Source organism: Montipora capricornis, chromosome 4, assembly GCF_036669925.1.
Source record: "Montipora capricornis isolate CH-2021 chromosome 4, ASM3666992v2, whole genome shotgun sequence".
In the NCBI taxonomy this organism is placed as follows: Eukaryota; Metazoa; Cnidaria; class Anthozoa; order Scleractinia; family Acroporidae; genus Montipora; species Montipora capricornis.
The window spans coordinates 5,018,625-5,041,355 of NC_090886.1; the positions used below are offsets into that span (position 1 = coordinate 5,018,625).

At 39.5% G+C, this 22,731-nt stretch overlaps 1 protein-coding gene and 1 pseudogene across 1 annotated transcript in view; both read right to left on the reverse strand.

Moving 5' to 3' along the window:
- Nucleotides 1-447: 447 nt before the first annotated feature.
- The window catches only part of LOC138045309 (uncharacterized), a 25,799-nt gene continuing 3,515 nt past the window's right edge, over nucleotides 448-22,731 (reverse strand). The window contains exons 2-4 of the mRNA XM_068891748.1: nucleotides 11,241-11,595; nucleotides 5,282-5,486; nucleotides 448-1,046 (exon numbers count right to left, since the gene is read on the reverse strand). Of these exons, the coding sequence (XP_068747849.1) occupies nucleotides 805-1,046; nucleotides 5,282-5,486; nucleotides 11,241-11,576 (783 nt within the window). The 5' untranslated portion in view covers nucleotides 11,577-11,595 and the 3' untranslated portion in view covers nucleotides 448-804. The remainder of the gene's footprint in view (nucleotides 1,047-5,281; nucleotides 5,487-11,240; nucleotides 11,596-22,731) is intronic.
- On the reverse strand, nucleotides 7,723-10,240 carry LOC138044660 (uncharacterized; annotated as a pseudogene).

Consider the following 22,731-nt stretch of genomic DNA (forward strand, 5'->3'; position numbering starts at 1 on the left):
CACAGTGTTTCCCATTGCAAACCAACCTAGGCTGGGAATAACGTGTTTATGTTTTCAAGTTCTACAGGATTGCTGTGAAAGGGCCTTAAATGTACGTTATGTGACAGAAATTGATGTCAACGAAAGAGGAGTCCACAGCTTGAAATAAAGTTGAGTAATAAGCTTTAAATTAAAGCAACACACTTTCACATTTACATTTTACGTTGTTTACGACACTTTTACAAAAAGCTTGAAAAGTTGCTTAAGATGGAAATTTCGGAGCGGTCGGTACTCGGGGTCCGGATGGGAAAATATGGACCGCTGGAGCGCGGGAGATTAGCCAATCAGATTCAAGTATTTAGGGTTCCGGACCGCTGAGAAGTTGGAGAAAAAAATAAAACTGCTCAATATAAAAAATCAAAATACACGATAATCCCAAATACAGATACAAACGAGATTATCTTTTATAAGAAGGTTTTTTTTTATTCAGAAAACATGTCTGCATGTAAACTAAGCAGTCCTAAAGTACATGTGCTTTGACGAGGAAAAACTTGCCAAAAACAAACAAACAAACAAACAAACAAGATAGCATCTTTAGGTTGCTGTCGTAACAACTTTCATAACAATTTTTCCTTCAGTGAAAGATCATTCAGACTATTAAAAAGGTCGATTACATTTCTTCACGTCTCTAACTCTTGTAAATAATGCGTGGTCGTATTTGACAAAGATTAAAACTAGCTTGTATTATTTTCTTGATATCCTGTGCAATCCAAGTGTGCTGTACCGACTTGTCACTGCTCCATTTAGTACAAACCTGACTGACCACTAGTCTGCCACATCAAGCAGATCCAAGTTTTTCTTTAATAATTCCAGGTCAAATTCTCTTTTTCCTTGTTCCAATTTTGGCAGCTTGTCATTCTTGAATTCGGTCAACCATTTTGCGTAGCTGCCACTCTTTTCCAGAAGTTTGTAACAGATCGCAAGAGTCGCTCCCGCTATTGCTCCACATGCCGCCCCTCCTACTGCGTTAGATGCCCCCGCTACCATCACACCTGCTCCACATGCAACTGTTTATTAAAGTTGAAAAAGAAATATATATGTTACAGGTAAATTTGAAATGATTTCAACGTAGGTAAATTTAATTTTAAACTAGTTTGAAATTGAAAGTAGGAAACATCAACAAAAAGACCATCAATCGTTAGCAAGTACGTGTACATTGGTAAGTAAATCAGTAAGGAGATGTAGTTAGCGTACATTTTTGATGAGTTAGTCTGTAAAAATGCCTTTGGAAGTTGTTATTAAGTCTAAGCACTGATTTTAAATGGTAAGCATTAAAGTTGGGGTTACGGGCATACTGCGCATGATAACTAATTCTGCTTTATTTTTTCTTAGAGCAGCAGAAAAACAAAACGTTGATTAGTAAGAATTACCTTCATGTGACTTCGTTTTAGTTTTATTTTTCTGGTTTTTGGAAGGAAAAAGACAAGTGACTTTTTAGAAGGTAGATTATTGAACGATGTACAGTTACTTGTAGAAATGTAATTCAGTATAAAACCCCTTTGTGGTTATATTAAGTACTTGAAGAATCAAATTCAAAGTTTTTTTTTTCCGGTAGTCCACAAAGTTTGTAACCTTTTTTAAACAGTCATTACTTGCATGTAGTTGAACAATGAGAAGTCATTTCCATGTTTTTGCACCTCTTGTACATGTGTCACTGGTCAAGTGCTTTTGGCATGCGGCAGTGAAACTCATTGTTACGGGTTTTTGTTATTTTGCTTTGTTTTTTTTTGAAGTGTTATAAAGTTCGACAAATTATGTGAGAATTCAACACAAAGAACACAATCGACGATGCCTACGGCATTCCTCGTAAATAGTGAAAAGAACTGTGTTAGGTTGAGCTTGTTCGTCGTCGTGGTGTAATGGTGAATACACAGGACTTAAATTCTGGAGAGTCCTTTACTAAGTTGTAACTTAGTGTTGAAACTGAATGGTTAAGTGTATAAAAACAGGAACCGATAAGATGGTACGAAACACTAAGAAGATGTGTTGAGATGCGTAAGACACAGCTTGAGGGAAGGCATAGGTGTTTTCAGTCCTTTTTGGGTTGTTGATAGCTGCTTTAAACTAGGTACTGAGAATTCATATACAACCTAGGTAAAATAAGGAATCACGAGTTTAACCTGTAAGTAAAAACGGATTAAACCTGAGAACGGATTTGACCGGCAACACACACATGAAATCGAGTCGGACCGGCGTGTTGGGCCACTGGCTCGTAAGCAGACCTACGATTAGATCTATAATTTAATTTAACTCTTTTACTCGTTATCTCTTCAGAGATGAATGGGTTAATAAGCTCAGATTTGATTTGTAGTCTTCCCAATGAGTGGAGCACTTGAGCTCAGCAAGATGTGCTCGAGACTTGACTAACATAATTATTGTAATTACTAGTAGCAATCTCGGATTGTTGAAGTTCGTTCGACAGTCGCTTTGGAAGCAAAGGAGGAGAGTAGGGAAAGAAACAATCTTATAGGACCGCGAAGTTTGAGGATACGAGCATGTATTTCTTCAGATGGTCTCAATAGCTGCCAAGTACTATGAGTCATGTGACAGGATTGAAATACTTGGCCCTTGGCTAAACTCTCAAGCATAAGTAAGCTGTTGCTTTCTGTTTGATTTAAGAAGGTAAGTTGTGGTCGAAATAACTACGCATCGTTTCTGAGGCTCCGTTTATATGAAGAAAAGTTTCCCCGGTAGAAAGGCCGCCCACCTACCCGAAATACCCTGGGAGAGATAATTTTTCCTACATTTCCTTACAAAACGCGGCGAACCATTTATATGAGAAAAAAAGTTGGCTCGGCTTGACGGAAGGGTCACCCTCCAAGCTGTGCCAACTTTTTCCGTGTAAGCGTTTGGTTCCCCTAGTCGGGTCAACTCTGTCAAGAAACGAGCGAGTGTCTTCCCAGTCTCCTGATGGTCGAAACTGAGACGGGTAGCTCTTGACTCGGGCAAAAGCGTCAATTCTTTTGTCATATTGGGCACTTTGCGGTTGCGCGGGATACAGGGTTGAGAACCTTATTGAATTGGCTTTGTGGGATTGTTTTGAGGGACAAACCACTGTTTATTTAGTCGTTTACTCTGCAAAGCAAAAATATTTTCGTTTATTCTTGTATGATAACAAGTAACTTCAGGTTACATCTTTATAACTTACGTGGTTAGTAAGAAAACATCGTATGTACCATGATCTCACTGACCTTTTGATCAAATTTTATCCGGACAATTGTGCACCTCGGCAAGCAGCCATCGTTTCAAATTTGCCACTATACAATATAATGGTGGTTTCTCCTGGTATATCGCTTTCTTGCAACTTGAGTTCTTGGTCCGTGCACGCCAAGATGAAAATAGGCCCCCCCCCCCCCCCCAAAAACAGTCCCACAATGCAATTCAATAAGGCCCTAGATCCTGTCTCTAGCGCAACCTCAAAGGGGCCAATAAATGCTCGCTGAAGTTGATACAGCTGGGACGGTGATCCTCTTACCCGGGACAACATTTCTCCATATAAACGGGCCCTGAGGAAACGATTCAACGTAAATAGCCCCCCCCCCTCCCCACCCCCAGGACATTTGGTTATTAGTAAAATACTAAACCTAGAAAGACAGAAGAAAATAAAAGGGAATCGCTTAACATCGGCATCGAGGCTGATATGTTCATCTTTTCCGAGTTCACTTCAATTTCTTTTTCACAGCAAGTAAAATCGCGAATATCCTTTGGTTATTAGTTCCACTTTTCGTGTGAATAAAGTACAGTGGTATCACGAGAAAGACTTGTGAACCTCCAAATTCAGCTTGATAGTTGTCATTGCTAAAAGCGTTTTCCCATTTAAATTTCACGACGATAGTTCACTGTGGTCAATCCCTGTCGGGTGGGGTTCGTATTTGGAAGGGAGACCATCGAGGTTTACAGTATAGAAAAAATGATTGCCTTTCGTAGACGCCACGCCTTTTTTCAATCGGAATAGGAATCCTGACCATAATCACTTTAGGACACATAAATCTAGGAGTAATAATTGATTATGAAGTGCGTTCGCTGGAAGAACTTTGGAGGTTTGAATCACTCCACGAGCCAAGATGCTATGAAGACGATGCATTTCTCTGTAAAGAACGTCTATCGAAAGCACTGCTATTTGAGGCCTGTGGAATGTTGCTAAAAATAAGAAAGGGTAGAGTAAAGAGGTGATGACGTCACAAAAACTAAATTTCTGAAAATCTGGAATCTGTTGAAATTGTCGGAGAGATATTATTACTACTGAAAAATGTCCCTTGCAAAAAAAGCAGTGTGTTGGTGCAAATTGACTCCATAAAAACAATCTTTTGCGCCTTTGACGAATCAAAGCTGAGATGCGCATGCGCATATGACGTAAATTTGCCCTATGCACATGGTACCCAAGATTAGACATGTCGAACGCAATTATTTAAACAATAGAGTGTTTCTGTCGAGAAACTATCGGCTGATAGTTGCCCCGCGGAAATTTGATGTTCTTAAAACAAATATTTGCCCGAGAAGCGAAGCTTCGAGAGCAAATACGCTAGTTTTAAGAACATCAAATTTCCAAGGGGCAACTATCAGACCGATAGTTCCGAGACATAAACACTTGTCTTTATTGTTCACTACTTAATTTTCTTCCGCGCGCAAGCTCAATAATCATGTTGAACTATTTTCAACTTTATTAGACGAAAGCCGTGTCAGCCAATGTAAAATTTGAAAAAGAAAACAAACAAAAACCCTCTTAATACAATTTCGATTGTTTATTTTCCATAAGGCCGCTTGTTTACAGAGGTATTTTCAGCGGACGACTACTATCCATCCGGGTATTTTCTTCGGACGAGCACTATGGGCTGATAGTGTCTCTCCGCGGACGAACACTATTGCGTCACGTGATCAATTTAAACCAATAAGAATCGGAGAAAATTTAGTGGTGTACTATAATTTGTAACAGAAGCTCATCAACGGGAGCCTCTATTTCCAATAATTCCTTGAGTCAACTCTTTCTCTACTAAATTTATTTCTAGGAAAAGCTTTTCCCACAAAAAGTATCACATTTCCCTTGAGGCTGAGATAGCTCTGTTTTGGTTGGCTTTTACAACAATGGGTGTGCTGAATCTCCCAAGGGAGGCTTTCTATAAATAAATCTACTCGGGAAAGGGTTGACTCCAAAGCAAGGTATGGGAGATAAAGCCTCCCCTTGATGAGGTCCTGTTTGTAATTATTAGTATTATTATTGTTATTATTACTAAATACCACTTACTTCCACCAATTGCCACAGTCGCGACTCCAATACCATACATCGCTAAAAGAGCATTTACCGACTTTTCAACATTTTGCACTTCAGTTTTCGCATCCGTGACGTGCATTTTGCACACATCAAGATCCCTCTTTATCATGTTTTGTTCGAGCTGTATCTCTTTTAACTCTTTCTTGGTTATCACACGGTCGAGGTTGCCCTTTACAAACTTAAATAAGAATAATTGCAATTACTTCTTGAAGATCAAATACTTTTGTCACACGAGAACCATTCGCAACTCAAAAAACAGAATCAGTTGTCATGGTTGATTGAGTATCAGAGTCCCGAGTTCAAACCACGGCCGTACAAAAACTCGGGGGTGAAGAGGAATATTAATAATTGGGTGTTCATTATTCCAATATTCCTGCTTAAAAAATTTCGTTATTCCATTATTCCAGAAAAAAGAGAACTCATAATTCCTTTAAAAAGGTCTACTTATTCCGGTCGACAAATCGATTATCCCAAAGAAAGTCGTTATTCCGCCCACTAAAATTTCCGTTTTCCTTATTCAATTATTCCTCCGTCACCGTCTACTGAAAGTGGAAAATCGGCCAAACATTAGATTTCACTTAACTATGAGATTCCTTAATTTCTTCTTAGAATAGTCATGCAACGAGAGTCATTATTCTAGAAGTCGTTTAACATGTGTGTTGACAACTGAAGAAAAACAGACTACAATTTTGCGTAACCATGTTCTATGAGAACGATGTCAGCTTTACCAAGAGTCTGCCAATAAAACTGTTAGGTAGGTACCTCGGACTGTGTCCGTAATTCCATAATATCGAAGGCCGTAATGGCGGGGTGTCCGCAAGGTGATACATAAACTAAACTATTTTTAGCCTGTAAAAACAGATAGTATTTAAAAACACTGGTGTTTCAAGTTTGGAGAAGGCAGTAGCAGGCACGCCAAGAAGGGCGCTAAGGCATACGAAACGGTTTGCAAACATGCAGGCGAAAATTGAGCTGATACAAAGAAAGGGAGTGTACCCTTATAAGTACATGGTTGGCTGGGAGAGGTTCGAAGAGACGAACTTGCCTCCTAAGGAGGCGCTTTGGAGCGAGCTGCAGGGCGAGGGTATAAGCGATGAAGAGTACGATCTAGCGCAGGCCATTTGGAAGGCGTTTGGCTGCAAGACGCTGGGAGACTACCACGAAGGGTATTTGCAACGCAACGTGGAGCTCTTGGCGGACGTTTTTCAAAGCTTTGAGAGACGTTTCAGGAGATCTACGGCCTGGACCCATCGCACTACTACAGTCACGCTGCCAGGCTCGGCGTGGGGAGCACTGTTAAAAAAATGACAAGGCAGAAGCTGGAGCTGCTCACGGACATTGACACCTGTTCGTTGAAAAAGGGATCCGAGGCGGAATTTCGATGGCAAGCAAGAAGCACTCAAGGGCAAACGGCCATTACGTGGGGGGCACGACCCGGGAAGGCTGACGACGTACATTCAATAATTGGATGCAAAAAAGCCGAACGGCTGGGCAATGAGCAAGCCGCTCCCAGTGCGAAAATTCCGGTGGACGAAAAAAACGCCGGGCGAGTAGGAGATCATGGCAAAAAAAGAGAGCGATAGAGAGGGCTGCATGTTGGAAGTGGACCTCGAGTACCTGCCGGAGCTGTAAGAGATGCACAGCGTGTACCTGCTTGCGCCTGAAAAAAGAAGCGTCGTACCCGCCCCCCAGCCAAAAAGCAGAAATGCCTTGGGCAAGAGGAAGGACGAGTGCGCGGGGGTGCAACTACAGGGGGTTGTCGTGCTAAGATAAAAATCTATTCCATGAAAACCGCACAAGGAAAAACAATCAAAAAGGCAAAGGGGGGAAGAAGGGGGGGGGGGGGGGTAAAAGGGCGTGGTTGCAAAGGGTAAATTAGCTTGATGTTTGTCAGTTTGTAGCCCAGTTTTGTTGCTTCAGAACCGTTGACAACTTCACAGGACGCAGAGAGTTTTATTTCACAGACAAGGTCGTCCAAAAGGACTTGTGAGTGAAAGACTCCGTGGTTTGTGAAAATTTGGTGGTCCAGGTTGATTAGATATTTTGTGCCATAGACATCAGCGAGAGCTTTTTCTGTTGCGCTTTGAAATCAATATCCCAAACACTCCTCTAACAACAATCCCACCTCGTGTTGGTCCGCCTTTGGCGCTGGCGCTGCCTCTGGTTCTGGCGCTTGCGGTTGCTCTTTTGTGCTGTGCCTTGGGCTATCATTTTTTGTTTGTGTTATGAATTTCAGGGGAGGCTGTTTGGGGGTTTTATTTTTGATGGTCCACCATCCATCGAATGCAAGCCTGACTATTTTTTCTCCTGGTTGACATCGTTGTTTACCCCTAGCTTCATCTCAGTACAGCTTCAACTTCAACTGTGCTTGCTGTATTTATTACTATTTGCGATGGCTTGAACCACGCTGCCGGTCATACTGCAAGGTTGAAACGCACTTTTGCTTCGTCCACTACGAGCTGGAATCTTGAAACACTGTTTGCCAAATCTGGCTGCCTCATTGAGTCTTCCAGCAGGATCAAAGAATCTGTTTGGTCTTCTTTTGCGCGGCTGCCAAAAGCCAAAATACTGCCACGCACGTTGACCTGCGCTCCAACGACACAGTAAACAAAGGCTTCAATTGATAGGTTTATTCTTGAAAGACCCGCTTGGTTTCGCCCTTACGTTTTTTCCGGCACAAAATGCTCAAACTGGTCTGACGCTCCGGACACGTTTTGGATGTACAACAACGCAGTTCCGACTGCGTTTTTTCCTCCTTCGTCTGGAAACAATATTAAACTTTGGTCTGGATAAAGAGCGGCTGCTGCCGTTGGACCTCGATGGGTTTCCCAAATAAATACACTGCCCAAGCCATGGTTGTTGCCTTGACGAATTCGGCACAAAAACGTCCGTGCGAAGGGATGTCAAAAGAGTTTTTTGTTTGGTTGAATGGCGGATCTCCTGGCAGTACGCTTTCTTACTGAACACCTCCCTTTACGAACAACACACGCCTCGGCCTTGCTGTAAAATAAACGTGAAGACTGCAAAATGCGCGAATTTGTGGTTTGAGCAGCGGGCCGCTGCCTTCGTTTAAAAGCTCTTTAACATTACAACTGGCAGTCGCACACCAAATAGGACGTTTTCAACCAACCTCTGGAGACACCAATAACAATAGTGAAATATACGATTTCTGGTAGACGAACAAAAGAAGCTAATGAGAGATCTTTTGTTCTCGTCCACCAACATGGCGACGACTCAGTGATGTCACGTGAAAACTACCTATGGCAAGGTTTAAGTTGCTGTGGCCAAAAATTCATGTTTGGGCCTACCAACCATTTTTTGTATCAGCAGAATGCCGGAATCCTGAAAATATCCCTGACGTCGTACTTTGCTGTAAAAAGGTCTGTTGGGGTTACGTAAATTTTTTGGTCACCGCCCAGTATGGCACTTCGCTGTGGACAAAATATCCACATCATAAAATATGAAATCGAAAACACAAGCATTATTCCAAAGGGAGTAAATGAATCCAATTGTATAAATACTAAAAAATGCTAAAAACACTATCAAAATAACGCAAATTGGAGGTCGAGAAATTAAATTCGGAGTCGACAAAAAGGAAAACTGAACTTAAGAATTTTTTGGAAACCTCAAAATTTCAAGTGGAAAATAAAAACAAAGTCGAGAAATTCAAAATTCACAGGCGAGAAAAAAATTCAAGTCGAACGTAATGTTTGCAAGCGAGCACTGACCCGCTCAGAAATCAAGTGAGGCCTAACGCTTCTGTGAATTCATTACTTGCACAAATGCCATAATTGCATAGGTATTGTTTTCGATTTCTCTTGGGACATCTTCATGTCCCAGGAGAAATTGCCAACCAATGATTTACATAGGACAACACTCATTTACTCTTAGCACTGGACTTGGAACGAGCCGATTTGTCCTCAAACTCCCACGGCCTACTCCCGTCTGGTTTTGTAGGAACGGTGATCTAATCGGAAGGTGGTGGGTTCGATTCCCACCTAAATCAGAGATTTTTCTCTGTTCTTGGGTGATGCACAAAGAAGTTCGTGATGCTGCTGATCGACGAAGGTTTTTATCCATCACATTCACAAAAGCGTTAGGCCTCACTTGATTTCTGTCCTCTGCGAGACACGTTTGCTGGAAGAAATCGTGGCCGTAAGTTAATTTGTTTTTTTATTGCAGGGTCTGGATTTTTAATTTGGTAATACTTCATCAACGTTACATTATTGCTTTCAGTCTGACCGCATTTTAAACATGGCTGAAATGCAAGCTCTCTGTCGAGATGCATTATTTTTTGCAGTCTGGGCAGGTTCAAAGACAATCGAATTTGCGAAAAAAAACATGTCCTTTCTTTTTCTTGTGAACATTGCAGCTTTATTCCAAGATGTTTTTCCGCGACATGCGGGCAAATTGTTACAAAATGCGACCACTTTTTGTATGTTTTACAATTATTGCATTGTTCAAATTGTTGCTACGACCATTTGCAAAAAGCTCTGGTGGAATTCGTTTGCAAGTTTTGTACTAGCTCGCCTTTGCTTTATCTGACTTGTTTTACTTGCTCTTTGCTTTATTGCTTTGAGTGTAAAAGTCTTTTCTTCCTCTGCCCATTGTACAATACATCTCCCTTCTTTAATTGGCTGACATCGCCCACGGGTAGGAAGGAGGCGCGCCGCTCAAAAAACCGGGGCTCGGCGCTGTGCCAAAAAATGGGTACCGGGGTTGCCCTCCACAAACAAGCTTTATCGGCTCGAAGCCAGGCGCCCTCCACACCCATGTCTTATAGGGCGTCTGGACGCACCTGTCTTGGAGGCCCCCAAAACCGAGGCGAGAGGCAGGTGCTCCAGAATCCCCTATAATACATTTGTGTCCATTTAAAAGCAAACGACCGAAGGGTGGTCGACACTGATAAACCCACTCCTTTCGAACTGACATCACTAGCAAAACTTTATTGCTGAGGAAGATATCTGAGCAAAGACATCAGAAAAGACAAATTGAGGGCTGTCAGTATCATTCGTTATCTTCTGAGTAAAACAGGATAGTTTAGATTTATAATTTATCTAATCTTAGAATTTCAAGAAGTTTACGAAGAGGTCCAGATCTCTCCCTACCAGTGCGTTTGCGTATAGATTTAAGATTCTTATTATTACATTTAGGATACTTCAGGGTTTAGCTCCTAGCTTTAGTTTCAATCTTACCGGCTTCACATTATCAACTGCGTCGGAACGACAATGGTATATTGCTAGCTAGTCCGCGGTTCAGAACGAAAAAGACTATCATAATGGGTGATCGTGCGTTTATGGTTGCAGCCCCAGTATTGTGGAACAGCCTTCCTTTGTCAGTAAGGCTAACTAGGAACGTTGACATTTTGAAGCGTTTACTCTTTTAGCTATATTTATTCTCTAAGGCCTTTTGTAAAGATTTTATTGTAAGTTCAATTCTCAAATTGATTATTCTCATAGAAAAAAGCGCAATATAAGTAATAAATTTGATGATTATGATGATGATCATGATGATGATGATGATGATTATTATTATTATTTCGCAAAGAAATTGCTTAGGAAATGTTTTTTTATAGCGGTGGACAAGCGAGATGAGGCGACTTTGCTTCGATTATTATTCAAAGGTGGATTGAGCCGGGAACAATAATAATATCCAACTACTGGAAAGTATATTGTAACTCGGAAAAGTGTGGTTATATACATTACACGGTAAACCATTCAAAATAGTTTGTAAACGAAGCTGGTCAGAGCCAGCAGGTTTGCATTTCTGGACATAGGTGTGCTTCTGAGACATAATGTCCTGCTGCTGCATTGAGGGTATGTTTTTTTATTTGAAACGTGATTTGTCTGCCTCAGCCTCGTCAGCTTTGGGGATATAAGCCTACTCCTTAGTCTTCGTAATTTCTGTTTAATTAGCGGAATAAACAACCAACCTTTAAGCGTTCTTCGATCCGTTTCTTGATGTTCTCAAGATACTTCTCGGCTTCAGTCAGATTCCTTTTTAGTTCATTCAAGTGTCGCTTTACTGTAGATGGTAGATCATCTTCTTTTAGCGCCCCACCAAAGTACCCCAAAAGAGCGACAACATGGTCTTTCAAGTAGAAATACCCTCCATCAGGGTCAAACAGGATGGAGTGGGTTCTCATCAACAAAGAGAAAACAGCACCAGTAGTTTTTGTTTTGTAGATTAGGGACTTGTAGACCTCCATCGCTTTGTCCAACCCTTCCTTCATAATATCCGCCGTTCCTTTGGAACAAACCCCAGACATTATATTCGCGTCAGAAAACCTTAGATAAAATGAGATCGTTCAATGTTAAAATGAGTATTGGCAAGCAAATTTCTGTATTAGTGTATAGGAAACGATTCTGCAATAGTCAATTTTACAGTTGTGTGCCTAGTTACCTGGCCTGTGAATGAAAGTGAGGCTGGAGTTGACTTTGTTTTGATAGAAACCTCACTGCTTTTCTTATGTAAATTCTTACTAATTAGCATGACAACAACATCATGAACATAACAAAAGGAGGGAGGTCTGTATCATAACAAGGTCAACACCTTCATTTACGGCCAGGTAACTAAGCACGCAACTGTAAAGAGGTCTGTTGTTTCATGTTTTCACGCGCGCGTAACTGGCCTGTGCCCGTTTCTCGAAAAGCCCCTTCCTTTTTGAGTTCCCTCTGCATCTCAAAAACGAAGCGCTTTTAAGGCATAAAACTTCAGGATCATTTTGCTTTTGATTTCCTTGAAAACATGTTCAAAGATTATTTTTCACAACAAGCTGATCGCAGTTTTACAAACACGTAGAAGAGAGCGTCTCTCAAAGTAAGCAACACTATCTTAGCTTCTTTAGTCGCCAGTGTTTTAGTAAGTCTTTAGGGACGCGCAGGGTTTCGTCACTGCTGGCGTGCCGTGAAAGGGAAACTACTTCTGCCCTTCTATCCTTTTATTCTTCATTGCTTCGTAAACCAACTGGGAAGAAACCTCAGCCATTATATGCGCCTCAGACTCCCCGGCTAAGACAAACTGAATTCTTTCAATGTTAAAACTAGTAATAGTTTTCAGTACATCTGCCCCGGCCTAAGATCAGTAAGACAGTGTGATAGGCAGTTGAAATATGTTTAAATCATATGCTGAACATGTCGCCCCTGTTTCCGATTTGCGTGTGCCTGTGTCCGGACGAAATCAATTTCTGAGCCAGGCAACTCGATTTGCATCATATCTGCTTCAATGTTTGATTTTTCAATCGCTAACCCGAACAGTACTTAGTCTCCGTGCTAGTTTTTACTTCGTGACTCCACAGGTAGCCCAAGCTCAACATATGAGTTGAATCTATATTACGCAAGAGTAGAACTATAAGGATTTGTAAGGGGAAAACGGTTTTTCTCAAAACTAAAAAAAAATACTTAGGATTTAAAATAAAACTAGTTGTTGCATTTGTCAGTGAAGTGCTGCAAGTGAGATGTAGAAGTATTGAGTAATATCTCCAGAACTTTTAAAACTGGCAGTTGTATTTAATACATTGAAAAAATTTAAGTATTAAAAAAAAATTATTGACTCAAATATTCACTTAAGACACTATTTCCCGCTAAGTGTTGCATCTTTTATGTCCATATAAATGGTTAACGTTCTTTCGGTAAAAACTTTTTGTAATTTAATGTTCCCTGTCAAAAAATTTGCATAACAAGGACAAACTACGAAACAAAAGTCGCATTATTCTTGAGAAAAACACAGGGATTTTTATCGGCAGCAAAGGGTGAGGGAGGATAAAAATAAATAATAAATTGCCTTGGATTCTTACCATCGATGCTAAGAAGTTCGAAGATTTAAGTTGTACATTCTGAAATGTTCTGCAGTGTTCTAGCAAAATCCTGGCCGACACATAAGCAAGCCGATCAGCTTCGATAATTGTGTAGACGGGGCCCAGTATTGATTAAAGAGATGAACTTTTTATTTTGTCTTTAAGCCGGCAAGGTGTAACATTTAAAAATGGAAGACATATATGTTGAATAGGAATAATTTTAGCTAATAAAAGCCCAACTAAACACATTGAATGTAAACGAGTGATTGTGCGAAACGGATCAATGTAAGTTTTTTTATTGTCATGTGAGACGTGAAATATTCTTGCTCAAGATGTTGCAAGTTATGAATGTAGATGTAAATATGTGGAGGTTTAGACGAGGCAATTACTATTCATCAATGACAGTTTATAATTGAAAAGGTCATGAGAGGGAATTAGAGACCTTCTTACGGTGCAAGTTAGGAATACATCTCGAAAGACATTCTTTATTCTCCCAAAATGATGTGCTGTAGAATAGTTTTCTAAAGTAAGGCTTGTTTGATACCTTTTCATCTTATTGCGTAAAATATTTTAAAAGAAATTCCTAGATTTCTGTAAGATCATGAAAAACCAGAAGAAACCAAGAAAACAGCAGGCATGAAAACAAGACCCTAATTGATTTGACGCATGGGTGCATCGTTTGCATTATGAACTTCACAATTATAAACAAAGGAGACGTCCTCCTGCTCTTTTGAAAAGGTTCAAATTAGAATTCCACACACCCTTTAAAGTGAAAATTTGGAGCGGGCGAAGACGGAAAAAGAGCCTTTTAGTACTGATATCACAAAACAAAATAGCACATGGACATTGTTTGTTTCACAAAATTGAACAAAGCGGCGCGTATTCTTATTTGAAAGAATAAATGAAAATTAGGAAACAAATCTATGAAATGGTGCTGGTGCTGGTGCTGGTGCTGGTGCTGGTGCTGGTACCTTTGCAATGTAAACTAGACGCTCCATGAGCGTACACTGAGTTGCCTGTGGTTCAAAGAGAATGAGTTGGGTGGTATTAAACTGCAGCGTTCCAGGCAATTTTTTTTCAAGTCGGGGGTCATTAAGACCATTTAAGGGGTCACCCAGAAGTCGTACCAGCAGAGGCCCTTTGGCTCACACGTTCATACGACAAAGCAAATACTTTTCTGAGGTTAAAAACCTGGCTACCGGCCTATTAATCATTTGTCAGAAAGAAGAAATTCCTGTCATCTTTAGAAAAAATAGACACGCATTGCTTACGTGTGGTACCGAAGTAACACAGCGCTTTATTCCATATTGTCAACTGAGCTGCGTTTTGTCTTCCAGGAGATTCAACTTCTTTTCACCACAAGTGTAAGCGTGCACTCTGAGCATCTGACAGCTTTGTAAACAAAGGTTCAGTGAACGTAAATCCCGTCCGGCGGGGTTAGTATCTGGATGGGCGACCTAAAAAACATACCACTTCGTAACAGAAGCATAGGAACGAAAATTGTATTTTAACGCTATCAAATGCGAACCAAGCAAGATATTGATTTTGTTAGCTTGCTCTATGCAAAACAAATATTGATGTAAAAGTAAATAAATATTGATACACAGTTTTTTTAATAGGAAGGGCAGAAGGAAGTTTCAGGACGGTCGATCGAGAATAAAATATTTTGCCATCGGTAACCAATTTACGAAATAAAAACAACATTAATTTTGAACCACGAATATAAAAAGTTACCATCAGCAAAAAACATTTTGGGAGATTTTAGTTGTTTTGTTGTAATTATACTTTTAGCTCAGCACCGTAGTAAATCGCACATCGAATTCAGCGGGCGTAGTGATCAAGTTACCGCGGCATGTTTACTCGCGAAACAGTGAAGCATCTGTGTCAAATGATGCCAAGATACCGGATTTTTGTTGTTGTTAGTTTTCTTTTTCTTTCAATTGTTATAAATTTTGACAAGAAATGTGCCAATTCAACACAAAGATCGCCCAACTCTTGAGGTTGACCATTGTTCCTGCAAAGTCAAAAATTTACTCTCCAAGATTTATCACCAGGTAATTCCATCGTTTTGGGAATAGCTGCTACTTTATTATTCATCAGCGTCACAATTTTTTGCCGATTTTGGGGGTCATTTTGTTGAAACTCAAGCACGCTTCCAATAGACCTGTTTATTTTCGTGACTTATGCGCTACCACAAAAATTCTCCCCGTATCACATTTCAACACATGTATGCAAATTTGTTAAGCTCGAAAATTACACAACATGATAAATTTACAAAAGCTGGAAATTTCACAGAAATCTTTTCCAGCGAAACATTTATTGAAACAAACAACATATTTGCTATAAGAGGCAAGAAACCCTTCCTATTTCAGTTGCGTGCGTGCAAACGAAACACAGAACCACAAAGCATATGCAATGAAATAAATTTCTGACAGTTCACATCAAAACCTTTTCGAAAGAAACTTGACCGTAAATAATAAAGCACAAAAGAGACAACAAGCTTTCACTCAAAGAATTTATCACGGTTACATTTCCAAAGTTTTTTTTTTTTACCTTTGCAGAGTTGAGTCATAAAATGACTTGCCAGACAACTTAGATGTGACTTCAGTAAACACAATGATGCATTCAAAGCGTTCGATTCCTTCAATGTTTGTTAAATCCAGTAAATCCATAAAAAGCTTACTTGATATCCAGCTGCGAAAAGTGAAATTGTTGTCGAAGACCGTTACTCGTCGCTTTATGTTCCGGGTATTTGTTTTTCATCGCCTAAGTTATTTGTCCAGTTGACGTTCCATTCTTGAGCTCCATATGGGCCTTTTTTTGTTTAAAGATGCACTAAAACGCCATTTGCGTTACAATGACTTTCAACGCCATTCCAGGTTAATAATTAAATGTCCTCCCGTGTGCACCAGAGAAATCTACGCATTACCCCAGCCCCTTCAAACCTAACAAAATACGCATAGAAGACTCTACGCACAAAGACACCACTAAGCAGGGGAGTGACAGGCAAGACTTTTACCAACACGGAAAAAAACAAAGGAACGATGAAATTCAACGCAGATTCCAACTGGGTTTGGCAACCCAGTAATTAATGTGTACTGAAGCGAACATAGAGGGTACATGAACACACAAAACAAGTAGCAACAGCATTCCCGTCTGATCGAAAGGTGGTTATTGAAGATAAATAAAATAAATGGAAAATAGTCATAACTACTTTCAATTGCGTTAAAACTACAATTCAACTTGGAAGGTCGCTGCCATTTGGACATCCAAGGCTTCAAGATAGTCACTATTCTTCACTATCTTGGTCACAACGACGGCGTGGAGGTTCGATATCATCCTCACTCTCTTGTGTCGCAACAACTCTCCCTGGAGGCTCAAAACGCCATGGCTGAATACCGGCGAAAGGCACACCTTCATTTTCTATCGTATGCTCCCCTACAGTTCCCTCGAAATCAGATAAATCAGATCCAGAAGTTGAACTATCATTGCGACTCGATGAGTCGGCCATTTCAGTACCTTGTTGTAGTTACACACTTGTGACGTATGATGTTACATGGCCCAGAATCGAAGTTTTCTTACTGGAACTGCCCAAGAGCGGGAAAATTCGAACTTTCAAGAAACTAAATCAGTATATTAATTAAGCAAGAGCCGATACAACGTAGATTTGATTTTAGTGGTGTACTACAAGTTTTGGCTGGCCAAACCAGCCTTCTTCAGGTACAAAGAGAGTTTACATTGAATTGCTTCGATCCGTAAGGCCAGGGAAGCTTTTTTAATTTCAAAAGGCAGGACAATTGATCCCAACGGTCTTAATATCCGCGAAAATACGTATTAGATTTCAGTTTATTATTTAGAGTCATTTCCGTTATTTGTCCGTTACTCTTAGTATTTGAATTCAATGTCGTTGTAACTGCCATGCTTTATCACATTTTTCCACTATTTCCTCAATATCCATTTACTATATATATGCACAAAGAAGCAATTCAATGTAAACTCTCATCATTGTACCTGAAGAAGGATGGTTTGGCCAGCCGAAATATAGTACACCACTAAAATCAAATGTACATTGTATCGGCTCTTGCTTAAAATATTTAGTTTCTCAACTTGTGATTACGCCGATCAGATCAAGCCACTGATCCAACGTACACCGACAGGAAGATTGTCCACGGTTGCTTGCTTCGAAACTCTGGCACTTTCAAGGCTGAATTAACGGAGAATAAAGCTTTGCAAGATGAACGTTTTTAACCATTAACATAAATGGACTATGGAGAATGTTTTTGCGAAAAACTGTCTTTTGGTTGACAGTTGCCCTTTAGGCCTAAATATTGTTTTAAGCCTAATTAGGCCTAAGGTTAGCATTTCTAAGCGGTTTGGGCTTTTTCATCAGTTACGTTATAACCTCAATCTGCATTTTACCCCTGGTCTTCAGTTTGCAGTCTGCGTTTTACACTGACCGGTTATTAGCCGCGCGGCCATGGGCCGAGCGCGGTTCTGTGCACTGCACGGCGTTTATCTGACCAGACCCAAACTTCCACTCGACCATATGGTCAGTGGGACTTCGAATCACGCAACTTATGATGTTTATTCGCCAAAAGCTGTTAAAAAGTTAATTTACATAAAAATTTATGAATATTCCACTCTTTATTTAGAACAAAATATGTGTTAACTAGCATACGAAACGTCAAGTTTTATAAAAATGCGTTGGAATACAATGTTTATCACCGCTGTTTGTGTTATTTTCTTAATCAAGCTACGATGGCCTAAGAACAAGAGTTTATAAAATATATTTCCTTTTTGTGTTATTGAAGCGCTTGATTCGAAGCGAGTATTGAATACATAAAAAGGCATTACGTCATTCATGAATGCGTCGATGGTGCAACTTTCGCTTGGGTAGTGTGTGTGAATTGGCGTGCTGTTTTATTGAAGCGAGTTCAGAGATCGGGTGGGAGGGGGGATTAGCCAAGCAAAGAACATGTTAGAACTTGCAAGGATTACATCATTAATTGGTAGGGAAATAACCACCGAGCTAAAGATAGCCGTGTATAACGTACCGGTATGTACCTTTTTATTAGTAAGATAAGCAGATCCAGTCGGCGTCGGAGGTCATTACTGATAGTAGGAGGGGGATAATTCTGAAGTAAAATTTCGTCAACCGATAAATTTATGTCAGTGTTATTCGAAGCATTGAACCGATAGGATTTCTTGATAGAATTGAACACTCATAGGGCACTCCAAAAAGGTGTGCTCTAATGAATCAGGATTTTTACATTGAAAGTATAGGTCATCCTTCCTGATTTTAAATTGCTTGAGCTCCTTATTACTAACTAAAATTCTGTGGAAAGCCCTATAACCAAATTCTCTTAACTTTTTGTCACTCGTCGTTTTGTAAATTTTGTGTAAGATCTGTTTCTAACTAGAATCAAAGTTCGCAAAACGTCTACACCATCTTTTAACAGCGGTAGGGTCTGTCCTAATCTTTTCCTGGAATAATTTGTAATAGTCATTACATTTACATTTAGTTAAAGAAATAGCTTTGTCTTTAGACGGATGAAAAATATCCCATTCCTCAAGTGTATTTCTGTTTGTCAAAGCAGCTAGTTGCCTGCGCTTTTCTCTTCAAATACTTTGGAATTGCAGCAATAAGTAGGAAATATTTTAAGTAATTTAGTTGCACATTGTGTTTCGTTTGCATATTTTCTAGAGATAGAAACTTACCGTCTTTATTTAATAAATCCTGTTCGAAATAAATTCCTTTCTCAAACAAATATTTCCAAAAAATAGATTTGCTCTCTATTGTAATTTCTTTATTGTTCCAGAGAATAAACTCACTATTGTAAACATGAGGATAACCATTGCATAATTCCTTGAAATACTCTAACATTTCACTATAAAAAAGAGGCAATTTCTTGTCAAAGTGCTTAGAGTCATAATTGCATTTTAACAGGAATGGTAATCCTCCATATTTGTTAAAATAACTATTAGGGATAGCTTGCCAGGTCTCATTTGTACAATTTAAAAACCTGCCTAGCCAGCTCAAGCGTAGTGATTTTACCACTGTGTGGACATTTGGGAAGTTCACACCACCATGAGAGAATGGTTGATATAATACTGCTCTTTTTACTTTATCTTTCTTATTTTTCCACAAGAATTTGAATATTTTATCTTGCACTGTTTTAACCACCGTTTCAGGAACACTAAGCATGGAAGCCACATAAACTATCTTAGATATAAGTTTAATCTCTCGTTTGCCACATATTTAACTTCGTATCCATCTTGTGAATTTTTACAAAAAAATTCAGAATATTATTTTTGTCTTGGTTATATGATAAATTTACCCCTAGTGACTTAATTGTTTCTTGATAGGGTTGGAAACCCAAAGGTTTGGTTTTGTTACTTTTAGCCGAACCAATCCACATTGCTTTAGTTTTTTTCTTATTCAATTTGAGGCCGGAAATTTCATTAATTAAATTTATTTAAAACATTCATGTTTTCTCTGAGCGCGTTTAAGTCCCTACAAATAACAGTTGTATCGTCTGCGTTTTGGCTAATTTTGGCTTCTGCTGATTGCGATAATTTTATTTCACGGCAGCTCGTAGATTGCCTTATCTTTTGAGCCAGGATCTCTACACCCAACACGAATAGCAAGGGACTTAGTGGACATCCTTGTCGAACTCCCCTTGAGACTTTAAAGTAATTAGTTGAGTGGCCTCCATTCATAACAGCACTTTCTACGTCCCTATAGAGTATTGAGACCCATTTTCTTATAACAGGACCAAAATTAAAGCATTCGAGTACATTTTGAATAAAGTGACATTCTATCAGTTGTATCAAATGCTTTTTCAAAGTCAATAAACAACAGAATTACTGGTATTTTTTGGTCGTCTGTATATGCCATTAAATCATTCAACAATCTGATATTTTGTCCAATGAATCTTCCCTTAATAAACCCTGTTTGATCCGGATGAATTAATTTCGGCAAGACTGGTTCAATTCTCTTTGCAATTACCTTTGCAAGAATCTTGTAATCTACGTTGAGCAGGGTAACTGGGCGCCAGTTAGATAGTGTCATCAAATTGTTTTCATCTTTTAGGATTAAAGAAATAACCCCTCGTCTTTGTGATATGGACAATGTTCCATTTTCAAACCCTGCATTTAATGAGTCTAAGAGTGCAGCACCTATAAGGTCAAAGAAGACCTCATAGAATTCTTTTGTAAAACCATCGTCGCCGGGAGTCTTGTTATTTTGGAAACTGTTTAGAGCATCTCGAACTTCTTCGAATTTATTTCAGCTTCTAATTCAAGACTTTCTTGTTCCACAAGGTAGGCGAGGTCCAAATTCTCTACAAAGCTTGGAACTTTTCCCGATATCTCCTTTTCTTTACTAGGGTCAAAATTCGTTTTGTAAAATTGACTAAAGTGATTTTCTATTTCTTTGTTTACTTTTTTGAAATCTGATAAATGAGCTCTTCCTCGTCATTATATAGTCGTGAGATAATCTTTTTTTCATAGTTTCTTTTCTCTAGGTTAAAAAAATATTTTGTAGGTCTTTCTCCCTTTTTCAATCCATGTAGCCTTGGACCTGAATATTGCGCCCTTACCATTAGTTTCATATATACCTTGTAATTCTTTCTTTAGTTTTTCATATTCTAGCAAGTCCTGTTGGTCTTGGCAAACGTCATTACAGATTTTGGCATCTAATTGCTCTTTTCTGCTTTGAATTGCACTTTCGCGCGTTTTTAATTGTTTACTTTTTACTGGGTTGCCGTATGGCAATCCCAGTCGGAAAATGGGTAGATTTCTCCGTTTTATTTTTTTATTTTCCGTGTCGGTAAAAGTCTTGCCTGTCACTCCCCTGCTAAGTGGTGTCTTTGTGCATAGAGCCTTCTGCGCGTATTTTCTTAGGATCAAGAGGGTAGTGGAAATGCGTAGATTTCTCTGGTGGACACAGGAGAATCATTAACTTAGGCTGCAATGGCGTCGAAAGTCATGTAACGCGAATGGCGTTTTAGTGGATCCTTAAATAAATATACCCTTATGGAGCTCAATTGGGTACCGGCGTAATGCTGGGGGTAATCCTGCGATGGACTAGAATCCCATCCAGGGGGGAGTATAAATACACCTAGTCGCTTCATGCTACAGAAACCGGAGATAAGCGCCGGCCTGATGAGCCTTCTAGCTCGTAAACAGAGACTACCTTTACCTTTATGGCGCTCAATAATGGAAAGTCAGTTGGATAAACTAGGCAGGCGGTGAAAAACCAACACCTGGAATCTCAGAAGCGACGAGTAATGGACTTCGACAACAATCTATAGCCCGTCGAGCCGAAATCAAAGTGAGCTGTATTTCTAAAATAATATTTAACCAAGTGTGCTGTTATGTAGAGCACTGAAACCAAATGGAAAATTCTTTGGTAACTTGTGGGTTCAACAAAGACAGAGAACGATTGAACGAATCGAACACCTTACGTGGATCTGTGATCAACTCTGCACAGTCTTCAGGTAAAAAAAATAATTGGAAATCTAACAGCCAAGAATTATTTGAAAGAAAGCTTGTCGTGTATTTTGTGCTTCATTATTCAAGGAAAAGGTTCTTCATGGAAACGGTTTGATCCTGAAATTTAGTTTATTGCAATATTGCGTATATTTGACATATTTGACACGATTGAGTTTCTTCACGCACGTAATGAAATAGAAGGGGTTTTTGCCTCTAATAGCAAATATGTTGTTTGTTTCAAAAAATTGTTCGCTGGAAAAGGTGGCCTTTATGAATTCATCATGTTTTATGATATGCGAGCTTAACTGGATAGTTTTTATGGCAATAGTAAAGCATTTTCTTGTCAAAATTATGTTAGCGTCTTTCTGGTGTGTTAATTAAATCGTGAGTTTGTATTTGCCGTCTGCCGCGTAACCTTGATTTCCACTCTCAAAATTACCTCCAGAACCTACTTTTTGCGTAGAATAAGCTTTTAGAATGATGTTCTTGTTTTGCATAAAGCAAGCTAACAAAATATGTACCTTGCTGAGTTCGCATTTGTTAGCGTTAATAGTAATTTCTGTCCGATGTTTTTGTTTTACGAGGGGTATATTGTTTTGGTCTCCCATCCAAACACTAACCCGCTGGACAGGGATAACTTCAGTGAACTTTGGTATCACAAAGCTGTCAGATGCTCCTCAGAGGGCACGCTTGAAGTTGTGGTGAAAAGAAGTTGTGAGGAAACTTAAAAATTATATCAACATGTCAGCCCAGAAGCCAATGTTTCTCGCTTCGCTTTTATTTGTTATTCTTCAGAGACTGGAAAGCTGTAGTTCAATACCACACAATTCAGTGCCTTCTGATTTTCTGTAACACGTACCACAGGCAACCCAGTGTATGCTTCACGGACCACAGGCAACCCAGTGTATGCTTCACGGAAGCATCTCGTTCTTGTAGAATATCGTATTGTCTCGGATCTTATTTCCATTTTTATTAATTCCCAGAGCAGTTGTTTATCAGTTACATCAGCCTGTTTTTGCAGGATACATGGATAGTAGTCTTTGATTAATTGTAAAAAGCTTTCATCCTGAAGAAGAGTGTTGTTAAATTTCCATAATCCAGGACCGCGTTTAAATTCCTCGTTCAGATTAAT